The 19,951-nt window shown below is 41.6% G+C and overlaps 2 protein-coding genes across 3 annotated transcripts in view; one reads left to right on the top strand and one right to left on the bottom strand.

Annotated features, from left to right (window-relative positions):
* The first annotated feature begins 626 nt into the window (after nucleotides 1-626).
* MRPS22 (mitochondrial ribosomal protein S22) lies at nucleotides 627-19,494 on the top strand. 2 transcript variants are annotated; one of them, XM_049870211.1, is made up of 8 exons: nucleotides 627-815; nucleotides 1,900-2,063; nucleotides 3,291-3,455; nucleotides 5,333-5,476; nucleotides 5,811-5,894; nucleotides 14,382-14,527; nucleotides 17,422-17,530; nucleotides 18,724-19,494. In XM_049870211.1, exons 1-8 carry the CDS (start codon nucleotides 647-649, stop codon nucleotides 18,817-18,819), a joined length of 1,077 nt encoding a protein of 358 aa, XP_049726168.1. In that variant the 5' UTR covers nucleotides 627-646; the 3' UTR covers nucleotides 18,820-19,494. The 2 variants fall into 2 exon arrangements, with proteins under 2 accessions (XP_049726168.1, XP_049726167.1); XM_049870210.1 differs by having other exon boundaries at nucleotides 1,897-2,063.
* The window catches only part of COPB2 (COPI coat complex subunit beta 2), a 58,286-nt gene continuing 57,826 nt past the window's right edge, over nucleotides 19,492-19,951 (bottom strand). Inside the window, exon 22 of the mRNA XM_049870199.1 lies at nucleotides 19,492-19,847. Within this exon, the coding sequence (XP_049726156.1) occupies nucleotides 19,752-19,847 (96 nt within the window). The 3' untranslated portion in view covers nucleotides 19,492-19,751. The remainder of the gene's footprint in view (nucleotides 19,848-19,951) is intronic.

Here is a 19,951-nt window from a genome sequence, read left to right as displayed (position 1 = left end):
TGTAACAGATCTAATCATTCAATCAACATTTATTCAGTGAACGTTTTCTGTGCACGTAGATGTACCAGGGTAGGTGATATTCTAATAAAATAGGCAGAAAAACTTACTGCGCTCATGGGGTGAGAAAAATAAGCCGCAAATATATAGTAATCAAAATAATCACAAACTGTGAAAGGGGCTATGAAGGAAAGGAGTAAGGTGCTGAGACAGGGAATAAGATGTGTGGGTTGATACAGGATGAGGATGGTGCTGGTGTTCAGGGCTCAGAATCAGGAGACAGGCTGGGCAGGGAGAGGGCATCTGTGCCTGGAACTGAGAGGAAAGATTTGGGTAGGAGGCCGAAATTTATTTAGAACCTTGGGAACGAATGAAATAGCCCAGGAAAAAAAAAGTATATAAAGAAAAGGATGCAATCTTAATTCTAGCTTCATGTTTAAGGAAGGGCACAAATACCTCTACACGTGAACAAGCTATTTCGAAGAAACTATAAAAGACCAAAAAAAAAAAAAAATTTTTTTTTTTTTTTATATAAAAGACCCAGGAGCCACATCCCTTCCTTCCTTCTCCTCCCTCAGACTACATTTCCCAGAAGGCCATAGAACCCGCTAACAACCCGGAAGTTGCTCTCAGGCGTTTCCGGCCCCGGATGATCATGGCAGCGCTCAGAACACCAGCGTCGTGGAGGCACCTGACCTGTTCTCGGGGCGCGGAGCGGTTCTTTTTCTGTGCCCGAACGCGGCCCAGCACCCTGCTCCAGCCGCTACCCGGGCCCTGCGGGGCGGGGTCGCCATGCCGCCGGCTCGCTTCTGAGGCTGGTAAGTGACCCCCCCCCCGCCCCCGTACCCACTGGGATGGCCTCTTAGGAGACCTACAATCTTCTACTGACAAGAATCGCGCTGCGGCTCCCGCGGCTCTTTCCGCAGCGCGTCCTCAAACTCAGCCGGTTCTCTTCTGTACTGCGTCCGCGTTCGTTGTTCGTTCGTTCATTCACTCACTCAGCCAACAGTTCCTGAGCTCCGCTCTTTGCAAACCACCATGCTAGAATTAGAAGATAAGCAAACTAAGACTGGCATGGCTTTTCCTAGAGAGAGTTTTTGGCCCAGTGCGGAGGTGGCAGTACAGCGTGACCTGAGCTTTATGGGACGCACATAGGAGGGGCACCCAGCCTAGCTTGGAAGGCTTAGGGAGACTTCCTAGAAAACATGACCAAAATCGTGACCTGGTTAACCATATTAGGGAGGAAGCAAGAAACATTGCAAGCAGAGGGAACAGCATGGGCAAAGGCCCAGAAGTGAAACTGAACACAGGTAGTTTGGAAACTCATTTTGAAGGCAGAATTAATGTACTAGTTGTCCTTGGACAGGCCTCAGAACCCTCATTTATAAAATTGGGATAGTCATACCTAATTTGTGGGTTGTTAGCGTTCCTGAAGATGTATAGTGATACCTGGCACATAGGAGACACTGTAAATAGTAGCTTCTTCTTATAGCAATTTTTCTGTTACTTCCCTCACTGGACTTGAAGTGCCTTTTTGGCAGAAACTATGTTTCTTCTGGAAACCGTGGTGGCGTAGTGGTTAAGTGCTATGGCTGTTAACCAAGAGGTCGGCAGTTTGAATCCGCCAGGCGCTCCTTGGAAACTCTACAGGGCAGTTCTACTCTGTCCTGTAGAGTCGCTATGAGTCGGAATTGACTAGACAGCAGTGGGTTTTGGTGGTTTATGTTTCTTCTCATCACAGTGGATGCTCAGTAAATTTTAAATGAATGAGTGAATCATAGATGCAATGCTGAGGTAGACATTTGGACAGTAGTCTTTATTATTAACTTACTTTTCTATTTAGAGGTCTTGTTGGCTTGTCGTTTGTGACAGCTTCTTATTTACTAAAATCCATTTTAGCAGCATGTGGTAACTCAGAGATCAAGAAACGTACATTTATGGATGAGGAAGTCCAAAGCATACTCATCAAGATGACAGGTTTGAATTTGCAGAAGATTTTTAAGCCAGCTCTGCAAAAACTGAAGCCCCCAACCTATAAGCTGATGACCCAGGCACAGTTGGAAGAGGTACGTGAATGTAGGAATGTTGGTAGAATACCTTTCTTGAAATTTTAAACAAGATTTCCACAGGCTCTTCAGATGGCCATAACTGCTCTTCCATAGGCACTAGTGAGGGGAAGTACTAGGCACAGAACTGAAAAGAAATTTGAGAGTAGGAAGGCAGAGAAGAGCAGGGAACATGCCATAATTAGGCAGACTGGGGCACAAAGGTCAGGTCAGGGTATCCAAGCAGAGCCTCCTCTTTGCTCCAAAACTAGCTTGAGCATTCTTGCCCTTGCCTTCTCCAGCTTCGTTCCCAGAGAAACATTGCTGTGAGCTTCTTTGGGGCTGAAGAGTTTGGTGCAATCATGAGATCCTGCTAAGCAGACACCAGAGACCTCCTGTAGCCATAATTACTGAGTGTGTTGTGGGAAATGCTTTGCTGTAAGAATATATGAAGCATTATTGCCCTTATTTTCTAATTCAAAAGTAATTTAGAGTCATAGCAGAAAATCGAAATGTTCAATAGTATATCACAGGAAAAAGGAGCCCTAGTGGCACAGGTCTTAAGTGCTTGGCTGCTAACTGAAAGGTCAGCAGTTAAGATGTGACATTCTGCCTTGGAAATCCTATGGGGCAGTTCTGCTCTGTCCTGTAGGGTCACTATGAGTTGGAATCAACTGTACAACACACAACAGCAACATCACATGAAGAGTGAAAGTCCCCTTTTCACCCCCCAAGTGGTAACCACTGTTAAGAGGATGGGAAGCGCTGTAGTCAGTGGTTAAGAGCATGAGCTCCGGGGTTGAGCTGCCTAGTCAAGTCCTAGTACTGCGACTTCATAGTAATTTACTTAACATCTATGTGCTTCTGTTTTTAGCACTTATTTTATAGGGTAGTATGGGCATTAAATGAGCAAATACATTCAGAATATTTGGAACATCTGGCACAGTAAGCACCTGGTAAATGCAATCCTTTTTTTATTTCAAGCAACTTTTGGAGCCTGGCTCTGTCTCAGGTGCATGCTTTTGCTGGTTTGTTCACAGTTGCTCCTGCACAGGTGCTCTCAGCTACACCACAGAGGCAAAGGCCAGGGACCAGGAGTCCAAGTCTGGCTTTTCACCCAGTGATTTGTGACTGCAGTGTTTTCTCTTTGCAGAGTTTAGCATGTTTGATTAATATCTCCTTTTGTCGTATGATCCTTTTGGTTCTGTAACGTTGTGGCTTTCTTTAAGAAATATTTTATTTCATTAGGCTACAAGACAGGCAGTTGAGGCAGCTAAAGTACAATTAAAAATGCCACCCGTTCTGGAAGAGCGAGCACCAATAAATGATGTGTTAGCTGAAGATAAGATTTTGGAAGGAACAGTAACAGCCAAATACGTGTTTACTGATATATCGTATAACATACCACACCGGGTGAGTATGTCTAGTAGCAAATTGATCTTTGTTTGAAATACCTTGTGGAGATGGGTCTGAGGATTGAGGGTTAACATCCTGTTACTTGGCTTTCTCCGATGCTTCCAAACCAGAATTCCCGTGACTGAATGAGATCTTTTAATATAAGTAGGCAGAAGAACGCAGGCCAGCCCTACCCATATTGTCCTGTTACCATTCCCTACAGACTGTGGACACAGTATATTACAAATTGACTACAAAGGAAGAGATAGGTGTGCTGAGACAGAACAAGGGCTATACAGACAAACAGGCGCACACACCCTAAAACCATAAGTAGAAAGAATCTTCAGGGCATTGCGATAAGGGAGATTCCTACCTAAGCGTTTAGCGACTTTCTTAGTTGTATCTTTTTGAGAGCTGGAGTGTTTCTTTCCTGTGAATTCATTCTTGATGCCAAAAAATCCCAGACTTCGCAAAGGACTTTTACTTTCCAGAATTTGCAGTAAGAATGGCATATGTTCTCCCAAATAATTTTCAGACAGCACTGCTGCTGCTTTTGTAGTTTTTATTTTCTAGCTCCACTTACCTTGATTGCCAACTCAAAAATAACACTCCAGCGTTTTAGAAATATGATACTGGTTTGCTACTTCAGCCTTTAAAAAGTAAAAAGAGTAGAAGTAGTTTATAATTCAGCCCCATAACATGTGATGGAATACTACATATTGTTGGGCTTGGGAGAAGGACCACCCCCATATTAATAAGTCTTTTAACATGTGGTTGGAAGACATGATTCAAACTGTGTTCATGTCTGTACACCAGCCATTTGCATACATGACAGTGAGCAGAGTTCATAAGAGTTGTCATCTAAATTAGAATTTATGTGCTTTAATAAATGTTTGCAGTGCTATGAAGGCTGGTTATGGTAGCATTTCATAACCTTAAAGGGAGAAAAGAACTTGGAATTCAGATTTCTCAAATTACCAGAATTCTTTTGAGAAATAATTGTGTTATTTTGGCATCTACTTTTTTTTTTCCTTGTATTCAATTTACAGTACTTAATAAAAGTTTTAATTTTAACATCCTCAGAATATATTTAGAGGCACTTACATCTCTGAAAAGTTGAGAGTCCTGCCATCTGGTTAATTTAAACATTAATCAGATGTGTATCAGTTATGTGTTATGTGCAAGGCTCTAGGTAAGTCACTCTGGGCATTGGAAGAAGAATTGTAATCCACAGTTTCTGCCATTTTCCAGTTACATAACAACAGCTGAGAGGTGTCAGGAATGTCGCACGTGGTTAATTGCCAGTTGACTGGTACAGACGTGGCCTGGGAGTTGACAGTTAGAAGAGTGAAGAGGTCAGAAGCATGTGGACCAGTAGTCTCTCTGACACATCTATGTCTAATGCCAGTATGAAAAATCATAGAGGTGTATAGAATTAAGACTACACATTTAATTTTGTCTGTTTTATCCCAAAGACTAAAAGCAGATCATAGAGTAATAAAAATCTATTTAGATGAGACTTTGGGATGAGGAAGTGGAACAATTTGAAAAGCTCTCACTGTACTTCTTTCCTCTAAAATGGATTTAGATGAGCCTCAGATAAGGTTTTTTTAGTTGAATAATTTTATGTATTGAGCCCACATTAGCATCATAGTCAGTACTTAATACTTTCATTCTAGATTTCTGATTGTTAGACACACAAAGTGATTAGTGAAGGAACTATCAAACCTTGCCCAGTCTTTGAGGTTTTTAAAAGTGCCATTGACATCATCTGTGCATGATTGCATTTTACATTTCCCAGTTGTTGACATTATTCTTATAATGGTGCTTAGTGGGGCACCAGAACTAAAAATAAGTCCTCACAAATTCATCCTTGATTATGTTTCATATTTCAGGAGCGTTTTATTGTTGTCAGAGAACCAAGTGGCACACTACGCAAAGCCTCTTGGGAAGAACGGGATCGGATGATTCAAATTTATTTCCCAAAAGAAGGTCGTAGAATTTTGACACCAATAATTTTCAAGGAAGAAAATGTTAAGGTAAGGTGACTTCGGTTTCCTATATCAGAGTCAGTGGCGATGGTTTCTTTGTTGAACCTGTTGACTCTGGCGCTGTTGGGCATTTTCTGTTGATAAATACAGATGGACGTTTCTAATGAGTAACCTGACTAGAGCTATATCTGTTGTAATTGGCTTAGCTGGGATTTGAATCCACGTGTGACAATTACAAAGTCCATCCATGGTTTTCCCGTACACTTGTAGATGGGCGTAGATGTGGTGTGTATGTGGGTGGGTGAGCCTGTTGTGGCATCAGGGCAGGTACTGCACGTCCGTGTTCTTCTCATCTAATTGCAACACTGCTATCTGATTTTAGACCATGTACAGTCAGGACCGGCATGCTGACGTCCTCAATCTCTGCATTGCCCAGTTTGAGCCAGATTCTGCTGAGTATATTAAGGTGAGTATATTTTACAGTTTTTTCTAAAGCATTAGCTTAAGTATGGATATGAGTAAGATTTTTTAATCTAGCACAGTGAACTTGGTTATAACCATTGATACATGGGAAAGTGAAGGGAAATACTTGAACACCTATCTAGTACCTGATATGTATCTGATATGTATCTGATGGAAACCCTGGTGGCGTACTGGTTAAGTGCTACAGCTGCTAACCAAGAGGCGGCGGTTTGAATCCGTCAGGTGCTCCTTGGAAACTCTATGGGGCAGTTCTACTCTGCCCTATAGGGTTGCTGTGAGTCAGAATCGACTCGACGGCAGTGGGTTTTTTGGTTTATGTATCTGATACGTATTTGACCCTCACAACAACCTTTGAGTTGTTGTTCATCTTTAGATGAAGGAAGTTAAACTTAGAGAGTTAAGTAGCTTGCTGACATTTGCACAGCTAGTAAGTGGTAGCGTTAGGTCCCAGACTTAATGGCAAAGTCCATTCTCTTTTTACTTACCATGTAGTAACGAACATGTTTACTAAAATTTGTCAAAGTGCAGTGTGTGTATTTTGTAAATCAGTTCAATAAGTACTCATTTAGTAGTTTGTATGTATAACCTGGTGGCGTAGTCCTTAAGTGCTACAGCTGCTAACCAAAGGGTTGGCAGTTCGAATCTGCCAGGCGCCCCTTGGAAACTCTATGGGGCAGTTCCGCTTTGTCCTATAGGGTCGCTATGAGTCGGAATTGACTCGACGGCGCTGGGTTTGGTTTTTTGTTTATGTATAAGGTATTATCCTGGGTAGTATAGGTGATGCTATGAAGAGGAGTAGGATAGGCTGTTCTGTATGTAAAAGCTTGCAGTCCAGAAAAGATTGTGGGGAAGGGTGGGAGAAAAGTTTACCTGTTGCCGTCAAGCTTATTATAACCTTAGGCCTAAAATGTTAGGTGCTGAGAAAAGGTTATAAAGTGCTCTTAGGAAAGTCTTCATAGGGGCCTTGAGAGGGTTCTAGAAGGGCAGAGAACATCATGGCAGATGGAGTTCAGTGAGGAGAGGATTCCAAGTAGAGGGAACAGTGTGAGCAGCAGGCAGGAAATAACATAGTATGTTTGAGAAATGGCCAGTTATTCTATATGCTTGTACATGCAGTGCACATGTAGAGGAGTAGTTTAAGGTTAAACTGGAAGGGTGTGTGGGACCACGTCACAGGTAACCTCAGATGTTAGGCTAAGAAATCTGGACTTTATACATCAGACCTTTGAGAGCTTTTTAACAGAGGAATGCCCTGATCAGAACCCTCCTTTAGGAAGATCAATCTGGAGGGAGAATTGAAGGAACATACCAGTTAATAAGATGGAATGGGGATAGTCGATGGAATGGAGGAGGGGAGGAGGAGTGGCCTAATAATGGTAGTCCATTATTTCCAGTGGTCTATATGTATGTGAAAGGAGCTCTGGTGGCACAGTGGTTAAGCACTCAGTCACTAACCAAAAGGACAGCAGTTCAAACTCACCAGCCACTCTTCAAGAGAAAGATGGGGCAGTGTGCTTCCATAAAGAGTACAGCCTTGGAAACCTTGTGGGGTAGTTCTACTCTGTCCTATAGGGTCACTGTTACGGATTGAATTATGTCCCCCCAAAAAATATGTGTCAACTTGGCTAGTCCATGATTCCCAGTATTGTGTGATTGTTCATCATTTTGTTATCTGATGTGATTTTCCTATGTGTTATAAATCATACCTCTATGTGTTAATGAGTTAGGATTAGCGGCAGTTATGTTAATGAGGCAGGACTTAATCTACAAAATTAAGTTGTGTCCTAAGTCAATCTCTTTAAAGATATAAAAGAAAAAAGGGAGCAGAGAAACAGAGGGCCCTCCTACCACCAGGAAAGTAGTGCCAGGAGCAGAGCGTGCCCTTTGGATCCAAGGTCCCCATGCCTGAGAAGCTCCTAGACTGGGGAAGATTGATGACAAGGACCTTCCTTCAGAGCTGACAGAGAGAGAAAGTCTTCCCCTGGAGCTGACACCCTGATTTTGGATTTCTAGCCTCCTGAGCTATGAGAGAATAAATTTCTCTTTGTCAAAGCCATCTACTTGTGGTATTTCTGTTATAGCAGCACTAGATAGCTAAGACAGAATTTGGTACCAGAATAGTGGGGTGCTGCTCTAACAGATACCTAAAATGTGGAAGCAGTTTTGAAACTGTGAATGGATAGAGGCTGGAAGAGCTTTAAAGTGCCTAATGGTAAAAGCCTAGATTGCCTTGGGAAACCCTGGTGGCATAGCGGTTAAGAGCTATGGCAGCTAACCAAAAGGCTGGCAATTCAAATCTACCAGGCACTCCTTGGAAACCCTGTGGGGCAGTTCTACACTGTCCATTAGGGTCGCTATCAGTTGCATTTAACCTGACAGCGATGGGTTTTTTTAGATTGCCTTGAAGAGAGTGGAATTATTGACATCAAAGACAATTCTGGTGAGGACTCAGAAGGAAGTGAGGAGGGCTGTTAACACTGGAGATAGCACAGACAGCAAGAAGCAGCAGCAGAGAAAGGGCAGCAGCAGAACCAGGAGACCAGCACAAGACAGTACTGGAGCGGACTCACGGAGCAAGAGAGCCTAGTGCCTTTGGCAGGAGACTTCCTGGCAGAGCGGGATACCTCTGAGCACTTATTGGTGGAGGAAGGCTTGCCAGCCTATGGAGCAAGAGAGTTGAGAGCCTTCCAACCCAAGTTTACTGGTGGAGTGTGGTGCCTCTAGGCACTTATTGGTGGAGCTAAAGAGCTTTGGAATACTTGCCCCAACAGGGCAGGCACAGGTGGTGAAGCCCAAGGGCCGAGAGGCCAAGGGACCAGGAAGCAGAAGCTGAAGAGACAAGGAACACAGGAAGCAGAGCTACCTTCCTCAGAGGGTAGGTCCACGACCTCTAGGGTCTCAAAGGACGGAGTCATCACTCAGATTGTCTAGGAGAACGGGGCCACTCAAATGTGAGAGAGCAGAGTTGCCATTCTGTTGGGCCTAGAAGACAGCACAGAAGCCCTGGGCCAAGGAACCTCCACCCAGAATCCTGAGAGTGTGGCCAACACCCAGAATCTGGAGGGCAAGGCATTGCCATTTGGTCTCAGATAAAAAAAAACAGAGCTAATGTAATGTGTTCGGCTGACTTAGTGCCAGTTATCCCTTCTTTCCCTCCAGTTTCTTCCATTTGTAATGGAAATGTCTACTTCGTGTCTGTTCCACCATTGCACTTTGGAAGTAGATAACTTGTATTCTTTATTTCATAGATGAAGAGGAATTTTGCAGATGAGATTTTAGATTTGGAGTTGACTTAAGACTTTGGGATGATATGATGGGGTGAATGTGTTTTACATGTGGCAAAGACATGAATTTTGGGGGGCCGAAGGGTAGAATGTTATGAATTGTGTCTCCCCAAAAATGTGCATCAACTTCGCTAGTCCATGATTCCCAGTATTGTGTGATTGTCCACCATTTTGTCATCTAATGTGATTTACCTATGTGTTGTAAATCCTAGCTTTAGGATGTTAATGAGGTGGTGTCAAGGATTGAATTGTGTCCCCGCAAAGTGTCAGCATGGCTAGGCCATGATTCCCAGTATTGTGTGATTGTCCACCATTTTGTTATCTGCTGTGATTTTCTTATGTGTTGTAAATCCTACCTCTATGATGTTAATGAGGTGAGATTCAAGGCAGTTATATTAATGAGGCAGGACTCAATCTACAAGATTAGATTGTGTTTTAAGCCAATTACTTTTGAGATATAAAAGAAGTAAACAGAGAGACATGGGGACCTCATACCACCAGGAAAGTAGTGCCAGGAGCAGAGTGCCTCCTTTGGATCTGAAGTCCCTGTACCTGAGAAGCTCCTAGACCAGGGAAAGATTGACAAGGACCTTCCCTCAGAGCCAACAGAGGAAGTCTTTCATGAAGCTGGCACCCTGATTTGGAACTTCTGCCCTCCTAGACTGTGAGAGAATAAATTTCTCTTTGTTAAAGCCATCTGCTTTTGGTATTTCTGTTACAGCAACACTAGGTGACTAAGACAGTGGGATTATCAGCAGTTATGTTAATGAGGCAGGACTGAATCTACAAGATTAGGTTGTGTTTTAAGTCAGTCTCTTTAGAGATATAAAAGAGAGAAGGGAGCAGAGAGAGAGGGGGACTTCCTACCACCAGGAAAGTAGTGCCAGGAACAGAGTGCCTCCTTTGGATCTGAGGTCCCTGTGCCTGAGAAGCTTCTAGACCAGGGGAAGACTGATGATAAGGACCTTCCTTCAGAGCCAACAGAAAGCCTTCACCTGGAGCTGGCACCCTGAATTTGGACTTCCAGCCTCCTAGACTGTGAGAGAATAAATTTCTCTTTGTTAAAGTCATCCGCTTGTGGTATTTCGGTTATGTTGTTGTCAGGTGCCATCAAGTCGGTTCTGACTCCTAGCGACTCTGTGCACAACAGAACGAAACAATGCCTGGTCCTGAGCCATCTTTACAATCGTTGTTATGCTTGAGCTCATTGTTGCAGCCTCTTTGTCAGTCCACCTTCTTGAGGGTCTTCCTCTTTTCCACTGACCCTGTACTTTGCCAAGCATGATGTCCTTCTCCAGGGACTGATCCCTCCTGACAACATGCCCAAAGTACGTAAGATGCAGTCTCACCATCCTTGCTTCTAAGCAGCATTCTGGTTGTACTTCTTCCAAGACAGATTTGTTCGTTCTTTTGGCAGTCCATGGTATATTCAATATTCTTCGCCAACACCACAATTCAAAGGCGTCAGTTCTTCTTCAGTCTTCCTTATTCGTTGTCCAGCTTTCACATGCATATGATGCGATTGAAAAATACCATGGCTTGGGTCAGGCGCACCTTAGTCTTCAAGGTGATATCTTTGCTCTTCAACACTTTGAAGAGGTTCTTTGCAGCAGATTTACCCAATGCAATGTGTCTTTTGATTTCTTGACTGCTGCTTCCATGGCTGTTGATGGTGGATCCAGGTAAAAAGAAATCCTCGACAACTTCAGTCTTTTCTGTTTATCATGATGCGGCTCGTTGGTCCAGTTGTGAGGATTTTTTTGTTTTCTTTATGTTGAGGTGCAATCCATACTGAAGGCTGTGGTCTTTGAGCTTCATTAGTAAGTGCTTCAAGTCCTCTTCACTTAAAGCAAGCAGGGCTGTATCATCTATATAACGCAGGTTGCTAATGAGTTCCTCCAATCCTGATGCCCCGTTCTTCTTCATATAGTCCAGCTTCTTGGATTATTTGCTCAGCATACAGATTGAATAGGTATGGTGAAAGAATACAACCCTGGCGCACACCTTTCCTGACTTTAAACCAATCAGTATCCGCTTGTTCTGTCCGAATAACTGCCTTTTGATCTATGTAAAGGTTCCTCAGGAGCATGATTAAGTGTTCTGGAATTCCCATTCTTTGCAATGTTATCCATAGTTTGTTATGATCCACACAGTTGCGTGCCTTTGCATAGTCAATAAAACACAGGTAAACATCCTTCCGGTATTCTCTGCTTTCAGCCAGGATCCATCTGACGTCAGCAATGATACCCCTTGGCTCCACATCCTCTTCTAAAACTGGCCTGAATTCCTGGCAGTTCCCTGTTGATATGCTGCTGCAGCTGTTTTTGAATGATCTTCAGCAAAATTTTGCTTACGTGTGATATTGATATCATTCTATAATTTCCACATTTGGTTGGATCATCTTTCTTGGGAATAGGCATAACTACGGATCTCTTCCAGTCAGTTGGCCAAGAAGCTGTCTCCCATATTTCTTGGCATAGATGAGTGAGCACCACCAGCACTGCACCTGTTTGTCGAAACATCTCAATTGATATTCCATCAATTCCTGGAGCCTTGTTTTTTGCCAGTGCCTTCAGAGCAGCTTGGACTTCTTCCTTCAGTACCATGGGTTCCTGATCATGTGTCACCTCTTGAAATGGTTGAACATTGACTAATTCTTTTTGTTGCAATGACTCTGTGTATTTCTCCATCTTCTTTTGATGCTTCCTGCATCATTTAATATTTTCCCCATAGAATCCTTCACTATTGCAACTCGAGGCTTGAATTTTTTCTTCGGTTCTTTCAGCTTGAGAAACGCCAAGCATGTTCTCCCCATTTGGTTTTCCATCTCTTTGCACGTGTCTTTATAATACTTTGTCTTCTCAAGCTGCCCTTTGAAATCTTCCATTCAGTTCTTCTACTTCATCAATTCTTCCTTTTTGTTTAGGTACTCGATGTTCAAAATCAAGTTTCAGAGTCTCCTCTGACATTCATGTTGGTCTTTTCTTTCTTTCCTGTCTTTTCAGTGACCTCTTACTTTCTTCATGGATGATGACCTTGATGTCATTCCACAACTCGTCTGGTCTTTGGTCATTAGTGCTCAATGCGTCAAATCCATTCTTGAGATGGTCTCTAAATTCAGGTGGGATATACTCAAGGTCATATTTTGGCTCTTGTGGACTTGCGCTGATTTTCTTCAGTTTGAGCTTTTACTTGCATATAAGCAATTGATGGTCTGTTCCACAGTCTGCCCCTGGCCTTGTTCTGACTGATGATATCGAGCTTTTCCATCGTCTCTTTCCACAGATGTAGTCAATTTGATTTCTGTGTGTTCCATCTGGCGAAGTCCATGTATACAGTCGCTGTTTATGTTGGTGAAAGAAGGTATTTGCAATGAAGAAGTCGTTGATCTTGCAAAATTCTATCATTTGATCTCCGGCATTGTTTCTATCACCAAGGCCATATTTTCCAACTACTAATCCTTCATTTCCAACTTTCACATTCCAGTTGCCAGTAATTATCAATGCATCTTGATTGCATGTTCAATCAATTTCAGACTGCAGCAGCTGATAGAAATCTTCTATTTCTTCATCTTGGCCCTAGTGGTTGGTGCGTAGATTTGAATAATAGTTGTATCAACTAGTCTTCCTTGTAGGCATATGGATATTATCCTATCACGGACAGCGTTGTACCTCAGGATAGATCTTCAAACATTCTTTTTGTTGATGAATGCAACACCATTCCTCTTCAAGTTGTCATTCCCATCATAGTATAGACTATATGATTGTCTGATTCAAAATGCCAATACCAGTCCATTTCAGCTCACTAATGTCTAGGATATTGATGTTTATGCATTCCATTTCAATTTTGACGATTTCCAATTTTCCTAGATTCATACTTTGTACATTCCAGGTTCCGATTATTAATGGATGTTTGCAGCTGTTTCGTCTCATTTTGAATTGTACTGTGTCAGCAAACGAAGGTCCCGAAAGCTTTACTCCATCCACGTCATTAAGGTTGACTCTACTTTGAGGAGGCAGCTCTTCTCCAGTCATCTTTTGCGTGCCTTCCAACCTGGGGGGTTCATCTTCCAGCACTGTGTCGGACAGTGTTCCGCTGCTATCCATACGGTTTTCACTGGCTAACGCTTTTCAGAAGTAGACTGCTGGGTCCTTCTTCCTAGTCTTAGTCTGGAAGCTCAGCTGAAACCTGTCCTCCATGGGTGACCCTGCTGGTATCTGAATACCAGTGGCATAGCTTCCAGCATCACAGCAACACGCAAACCCCCACGATACAACAAACTGACAGACACGTGGGGGATTTCTGTTATAGCAGCACTAGATAACAGAGAGTTCCTATGAGCCAGAATCAACTCCATGGCAATGGGTTATAGGTATGTGATATGTGCTTAATAAATAGTGCTTGGTGGCAGAAAAATAATTGATATGTCAATAAATGTCATAACTTGCTCTAGGCCACTATACACTTCTACAGTGGAAAAGCACAGATGTGCTATCATTTAGACAAACTCTTCATTCGTAGTAGAATCCTCCTTCCCACATACGGTGAGTTGTACAAGGATTGGTCTAAATCATAGCTATTGATTAACGGTAGTGGAGGAGGCTTTAAGTAGATCAGGTTTTACTGGTACTTTCTTGGGCAGCACTTATGCTAGCAAGTGTATATTGAGTGTCTTAAGTTGCGTTCTCTAGAGAAGCAAAACCAGTAAAGCATATAAATATATATAGAGAGAGATTTATATCAAATAAACAGCTCATGCAATTGAAGAGGCTGAAATATCCCAAGTCCGGGTATCAGGATAGAGGCTTCTCTCAATTCACGTAGCCGCAGGGGCTGGCAAACCCAAGATTGGCAGGCAAGAGAGCAGGGCTCCCGCTCTCCGCCTGTGAAGATCGATGAATTCCTAAATTTGCAGAGGTCAGACGAACAGCAGACAGCACAGGATCCAGAGTGTGCAAAAAAGTCACATCTGTTTATATTTGGATCCAGCCCACACCCCCAAGGAAACTCCCTTTCAACTGATTGCTACTCACAGCAGATTCAGTCATGGGCGTGATCACATAAAAACACTGAGAATTGTGGCTCAGCCAAGTTGACACACAGTCTTAACCATCACATCGAGTAATGAATGATGCTCAATTTTTTTAATTTTCATGTTTCTGAAGAATTGCATTTTATGTGCTTAGGTTCATCATCAGACCTATGAAGATATAGATAAACATGGAAAATATGACCTCTTACGTTCAACAAGACACTTCGGTGGAATGGCTTGGTATTTCATAAATGAGAAAAAGATCGATGGCTTGCTGATTGACCAGATTCAGAGAGATTTGTAAGTATGATCCTAGTAAGTAAAGGAATAATTCTTATTGCCATAACAGTAAACCCATATGTAAGCTACGTTATTTTTCCTGTGAAAACAGTGGATTATCTAGTGATAGCTTAAAAGTTTTCACTTACTTCAGTTTGTACGTAGGTGTTTTCTTCAAGCATAATCTAGTTTCTCAGTCTTTAATTTTGTGTTACCGTAACAGGGCTAGATTCCTTGAAGGAGTGACTTTAGTTCCGTACTATACACCCTGGATATTTATCCCTGGGCTCACCAATGCACGCAGAACTTACCAAGTACTCAGAGTGGGATTAAATAGGAAATGTAAGGAAGTAGACAGACAACTTTGTTTTTTGGTAGAATTGTTTCTAGAACTTTTAGGTAAAAGTCATCATTTAATTTATGAATACCCTTTTGCTTTTGATATCTCTTGCTTTTGCAAAATTTTTAAGGCATTGAGTTTTTTTTTTCCCCAACATAGTATGAAACAGAGATGTCTGTTGTACTTTTAGTATGCAAGTTGGTGTGCTCTCAGGCGTCTAGCTGAAATAATACTGCACTTTTACATCTTGTAATAAAACTGAAGAGAAAATTGTTTTGAGCATCTTCCTATCAGTGGGGCTAGGAAGGCCAGTGACAGGGAAAAAACCAGCATGGCTGTAGTAAGAAAGTCAGCTTTATAAGGACTCTTGACTCCAAAGTGAAATACAGAAACAGGGTTAAGTGATTATTGCTGCCTTCACAGTTAGGAGAATAACGGACTCACAGAGTACCCTATGGTAATCTGAGCCATATCCATAAAGGTAAGGCGTTTCAGAACTAGAAGGTCCTACAGACATTGTTCAAGAAATGCAGCCCACATTTGGAGATGGGGCATTACTTTTCATAGAAATGATTTCCAGACCAGCCCACTTCACCGGCACATGCAGTGTAATCCAGTCCAGAGGGTAAAACCTTCAGCCCACAATAAGCAGGGAGCTGGTGGGCCTGAGGATGCTCACTGTGACTTGCTTTTGTGTGCATTAGCAATGACATCTTCTGTGAACAAACTTTCTACTTAGAAAGTTTCCCAAATGTAATCATTCTGAAATTATTTTATTGTAAAAAGATTTTTGTAACAAATTAGAAGAGCACAGAAATGTGTTATTTTTGAAAATTAAAGGTCTTTATCGAGATATATTATTAATTTTTTTTTATTAATATGTGATACTAGGATTACTCATCACATATAAGGGTTACATTTGAAGTGGTTCATTTGCATACTGAGGGGGAGGTTTGAATAAACACACAGCCTTTCCTGTGGTAGTATGAACTAGACGCTGAGCTTGCTGCAAATCATAGGCTTGAGTAGGGGGTGCATTTCCGTGCTGCATGGAGCCCAGGCTAGACTCATGTCCCACTGTTGGTTTTGAATTGAGATCCTTTAAAAATCTTTTTGAAAATGTAATTTGCTCTCAATTTCAAATATGGGTTTTGGTGTGAGGCTAAATTGTTCACTGCAGTGTAGCCATATACTTTAAAATGAACCTAATGAAGCCCTGAACAAGATTCTAACATGTAGAAACCCCGTTAAATTATTTACAGGGCCATGTGCCTTAACTCTGAAGAGGATTATTTTTAGCTTTTATTTGGGGGATATTTTGTTTCCATGTTTATTGGGCTTTGTTAGATTATAACAACAGATTTGTCATGAATATTTTAGGATGTCTCCCCCCCTCCCCCCACAAGGGTTTACATGCAAGCAGCTCTGGTGTCTCACCTCTCCCAGGACATGGCATTTCAGGTAGACAGACCTTGCGCTGAGCCCAGAGCATTTCTCTAAGGTCAATATGGCTTAAGCAATTCTTCATCTACTCCCTTTGCCGTCCCACTCTTTATCCCCCAGCTCAAGGAACAGGAAAGCGGGGAAGGCCAAAGAGTGACAGCTGGGGGAGCACTGAACTAGCCTCTCTTCAACTGTCACTCCTATGGTAGCTTACTAAATAAGGATATATAGCAGAGCCTCAAAAGCAGAAGCATTTTGGAAGGATTACTTTTGTATATTCCCAGGCTTTGAAGTAGCAAATGGTAGGAAGGTACATACCTTAAAAATTGAATTTTTGTTCATTATAGGTAGTTGTGTGACACTAAATTTAGACGAACTGCTGAAGTGGAATTGGAGTTTCCTTCTGTCTAAAAAACTAAAACCAGACCTGTTGTCAAGCCGATTCTGACTTACAGCTACCCTATGAGACAGAGTAGAACTGCCCCTTAGGGTTTCCAAGGAGCAGCTGGTAGATTTGAACTGCTGACCTTTTGGTTAGCAGCTGAGTTCTTAACCACTGCGCCACAAGGGTTCCTTCCTTGAATGAGGATAATTTCAAATTTGCTTCACTGAGATGCTGATATTTAACTAATGGGTTCCTGTGAATATTTCAGTGGCCTGGGAGTCTTTCCTTGGAGTCCTAGGCGGCTTCTTGTAGAGGCATCTGAGGTATTTATCCACCAAGTCAGAATATTGATTTTTTTTTTTTTTTTTGCTGGAGATGTCACTGCTAATGCGCCTAAAGGCAAGTCACTTTGAGCATCCCCCAACCTCTTGCTTATGTGGGGTAAAGGTATATTTCTGCCCTCTGAGTAGGATTATTCTACACATGCTGGAGAAGTAGGCTGATCTAGAAATCATCTACCATTCAGAATACTGTTTCTATGAGAAAATGATGCCCCATCTCCAAAAAAAAAGTCACATTTGTAATGTATTCCCTTTCATAAGTTGGGCACTGTCTACAGTGAGGCCTGCCGTACCTGCATCACTGAGTTGGTGTGAGTCCTAGACTAACCAGTTTCTCTGAAAATGCTTTTGAAAATATAAAGCAGAAAGTTTTTTTTTTTTTTTTTTTTAACCTGGCCTTTCTCAGAGTTGATGACGCCACCAGCCTGGTCCAGCTGTATCACATGGTTCATCCAGAAGGCCAGTCAGCTCAAGAGGCCAAAGAGCAGGCTGCTGAGGGATTAAACTTAATTAAGGTAAAGGGTCTTTTTTTCATATTGGCTGTTGGGTGGTAATTAGGCAGAATTCAGAAGCCAGTCCTATTTAGCATAGTGGCTAAGATCCTGGCAGCTAACCAAAGGTCAGCAATTAAAATCTACCAGCTGCTCCTTAGAAACCTATGGGGCAGTTGTATTCTGTCCTATAGGATCACTATCAGCTGGAATCAACTCGATGGCAATGGGTTTGGTTTATACAGAATTTGTGAATACAGAACATTTATGGTCTTAAAAACATGCACCTCCATCTTTCTTCAGCCTGGACAACAGAAATAGACGGGGTGGGGTGGGGAAAGTGTACAGTGAAGCAGGTAGTGCTTCTGCAGCTGGAGTCCAGAGAAGTTCTGATAGGGTGGTGGGGGCAGCAGCACCCTCATTCCTGGAGCGCTGGCAGGTCCGAGCAGCATCAGAGGTGGTCAAGTTTCCTGTTCTTCCTGTGTAAAGCCTGGCTCAGTAGTGGTCACATTCTTATGGGGGAAACGAGCAGGTGTCAGAAAGGGTGGTGCTTGTGTATTCCAAGCCTTAGTTGTGCTGTCATTTTGAAATTGCATACTTCCCAAAACCATGGGCTCACACAGATCTCTCTGTAAACGTTGAGAATTGAGATTTTTTTTTTTAGGGAGAGGATTTCACTGTAAAACTTCATCTCTCTTAATGCTCAGAATAGGCATGGTTTTGTGGAACTGGCTTCTATCCCAGTAATATTTTTTTTGTGTATTGCAACAGCAGTTCTAAGGCTTTCTAATGAATAAGTGACACTGATGATACCCTAGGAGTAGTAGACAGAAACTATAGTACTAATTCTGATTTTCTGTAATAAGCCAGATGAAGCAAAGTGCTTTTGGAGAAAACTCATTAAAGTAAAAAATTGGTTTTCTAGTTCTAATCCTGATTTTTCTCAAACCTAATGTTTTCTTGATTTTTTTCTGAAAACAGTCTAAAAGAGCCATATTAGGACAGTTCTGGGATTTCAAATGAGTATTGAACTGTATTGGTTGGATGCTGTTTTTCTATGGTAGTATGTTTATTATTTGATAATTACTGTGAAACCTAGAAGACTTTTTAAAACTGGGACTTTTGTTATTATAGAAATGTTTCAGAACTGAAAACTTTATAAATAGTGTATGTTCTATTACCTGAGAATTTTTTTTTTTTTTTTTTAATTTAAACAGGTCTTTGCAAAAACTGAAGCACAGATGGGAGCATATATAGAATTAATACTGCAGACTTATCAAGATGCATTCATTAACCATTCTGCAGCTTCCTGAAAGTATCTTTAAGTAAATTTCATTTTACTAATTAGTAACAAGATTTCTTTGTTAATATTGACCAAATGTTTCAAAATGTCTGGATTAAAAGGTACTGATTTGTATTTTTCCAGAGTTGTTTTAAGTTCTGGATGGCGCCTTTAACAGAACTACAGAGAAAAATGTGTAACCCTACTCACTTTCCTAGGCTACAAGGGAATAATTGAGAAATACATTTGAGTGCCTAGGTAGGAATTTCTCTCTAATCATGTTAGATGAGCATACAGTAAAAAAACCAAGTACTGTGCCTTTCTGTGTTAGCAAATAGGCCAATAGGTAGTTTAGACAGTGCCTCAGGAGATGGAGTTTCAGACCATGATTATAGAGACAGCAGCTACTAGACAAAATCAGGGCAAGGCATAAGAACCCATGCCAGCCAAGCTGTGTAGGCTGAGGGAATGATGTGAGGAGATCAAGAAAAGGGGTTTAGAGAATTACAACATGGATATTCAGTCCTAAGAAAGATGTGATTGATAATATTTGAAAATGCAAATTTAGCTGTTTAAAGAAAAGAGAATGTAGGGTGATCCCTATGTGAGGTATAATTTTGGCTTAGCAGCCTCAACCAGTGTTACAGGCCAAAACCAGAAGCCTATTTTCATCATTTAGAAACGAAACTCTGAAGCATCTTCATTGATTGAAAAGATTTTATGAGATACAGTCTGACAGTGAAAAAAATCAAAGCCCATGTCCGTTTTGGTTAACAAGGAAAACATGGTGATTTAAATGCTACACATAAAACTGCTTTAGACAAGGAAGGTATTCTGTTCCCAGTCAGTGGTCCACAGCTTCTAAATATAAAAATCTAAGGAGTTTTTCATAGTCCAAAGCACTGTGGTCAGGGTGAAGATCAACATCAATCTGTTTAGTCAGGTAAATGGAAAACATTAAGTTCAGTCATCTAAAATATCTTCATCCAGATTAATATCTGTTGTGTCAATATCTTCTAATTCCAAATTATCCAAATCTACTTCCAGTTCAAGTAAACTCTGCAAAGAAAAGAGGGCAATTACATAGTACTATATCAAAGAAAATTTATCTGTGGTTCATGAATCCAAAATGAGAACTGAAAATTCAATATTCAGTCAAAAGG

Source organism: Elephas maximus, chromosome 26, assembly GCF_024166365.1.
Source record: "Elephas maximus indicus isolate mEleMax1 chromosome 26, mEleMax1 primary haplotype, whole genome shotgun sequence".
NCBI lineage: Eukaryota > Metazoa > Chordata > Mammalia > Proboscidea > Elephantidae > Elephas > Elephas maximus.
Note: the sequence above shows the minus strand (reverse complement) of the source record. Positions and strands in the feature narration are given on the sequence as shown.

Coding starts and splice junctions, on each gene's coding strand:
- MRPS22 (XM_049870210.1), top strand. CDS start 647: ATGATCATGGCAGCGCTCAGAACACCAGCGTCGTGGAGGCACCTGACC. Junction 2,064..3,290: donor CCCAGGCACAGTTGGAAGAG/GTACGTGAATGT, acceptor TTATTTCATTAG/GCTACAAGACAGGCAGTTGA. Junction 3,456..5,332: donor CGTATAACATACCACACCGG/GTGAGTATGTCT, acceptor TTCATATTTCAG/GAGCGTTTTATTGTTGTCAG.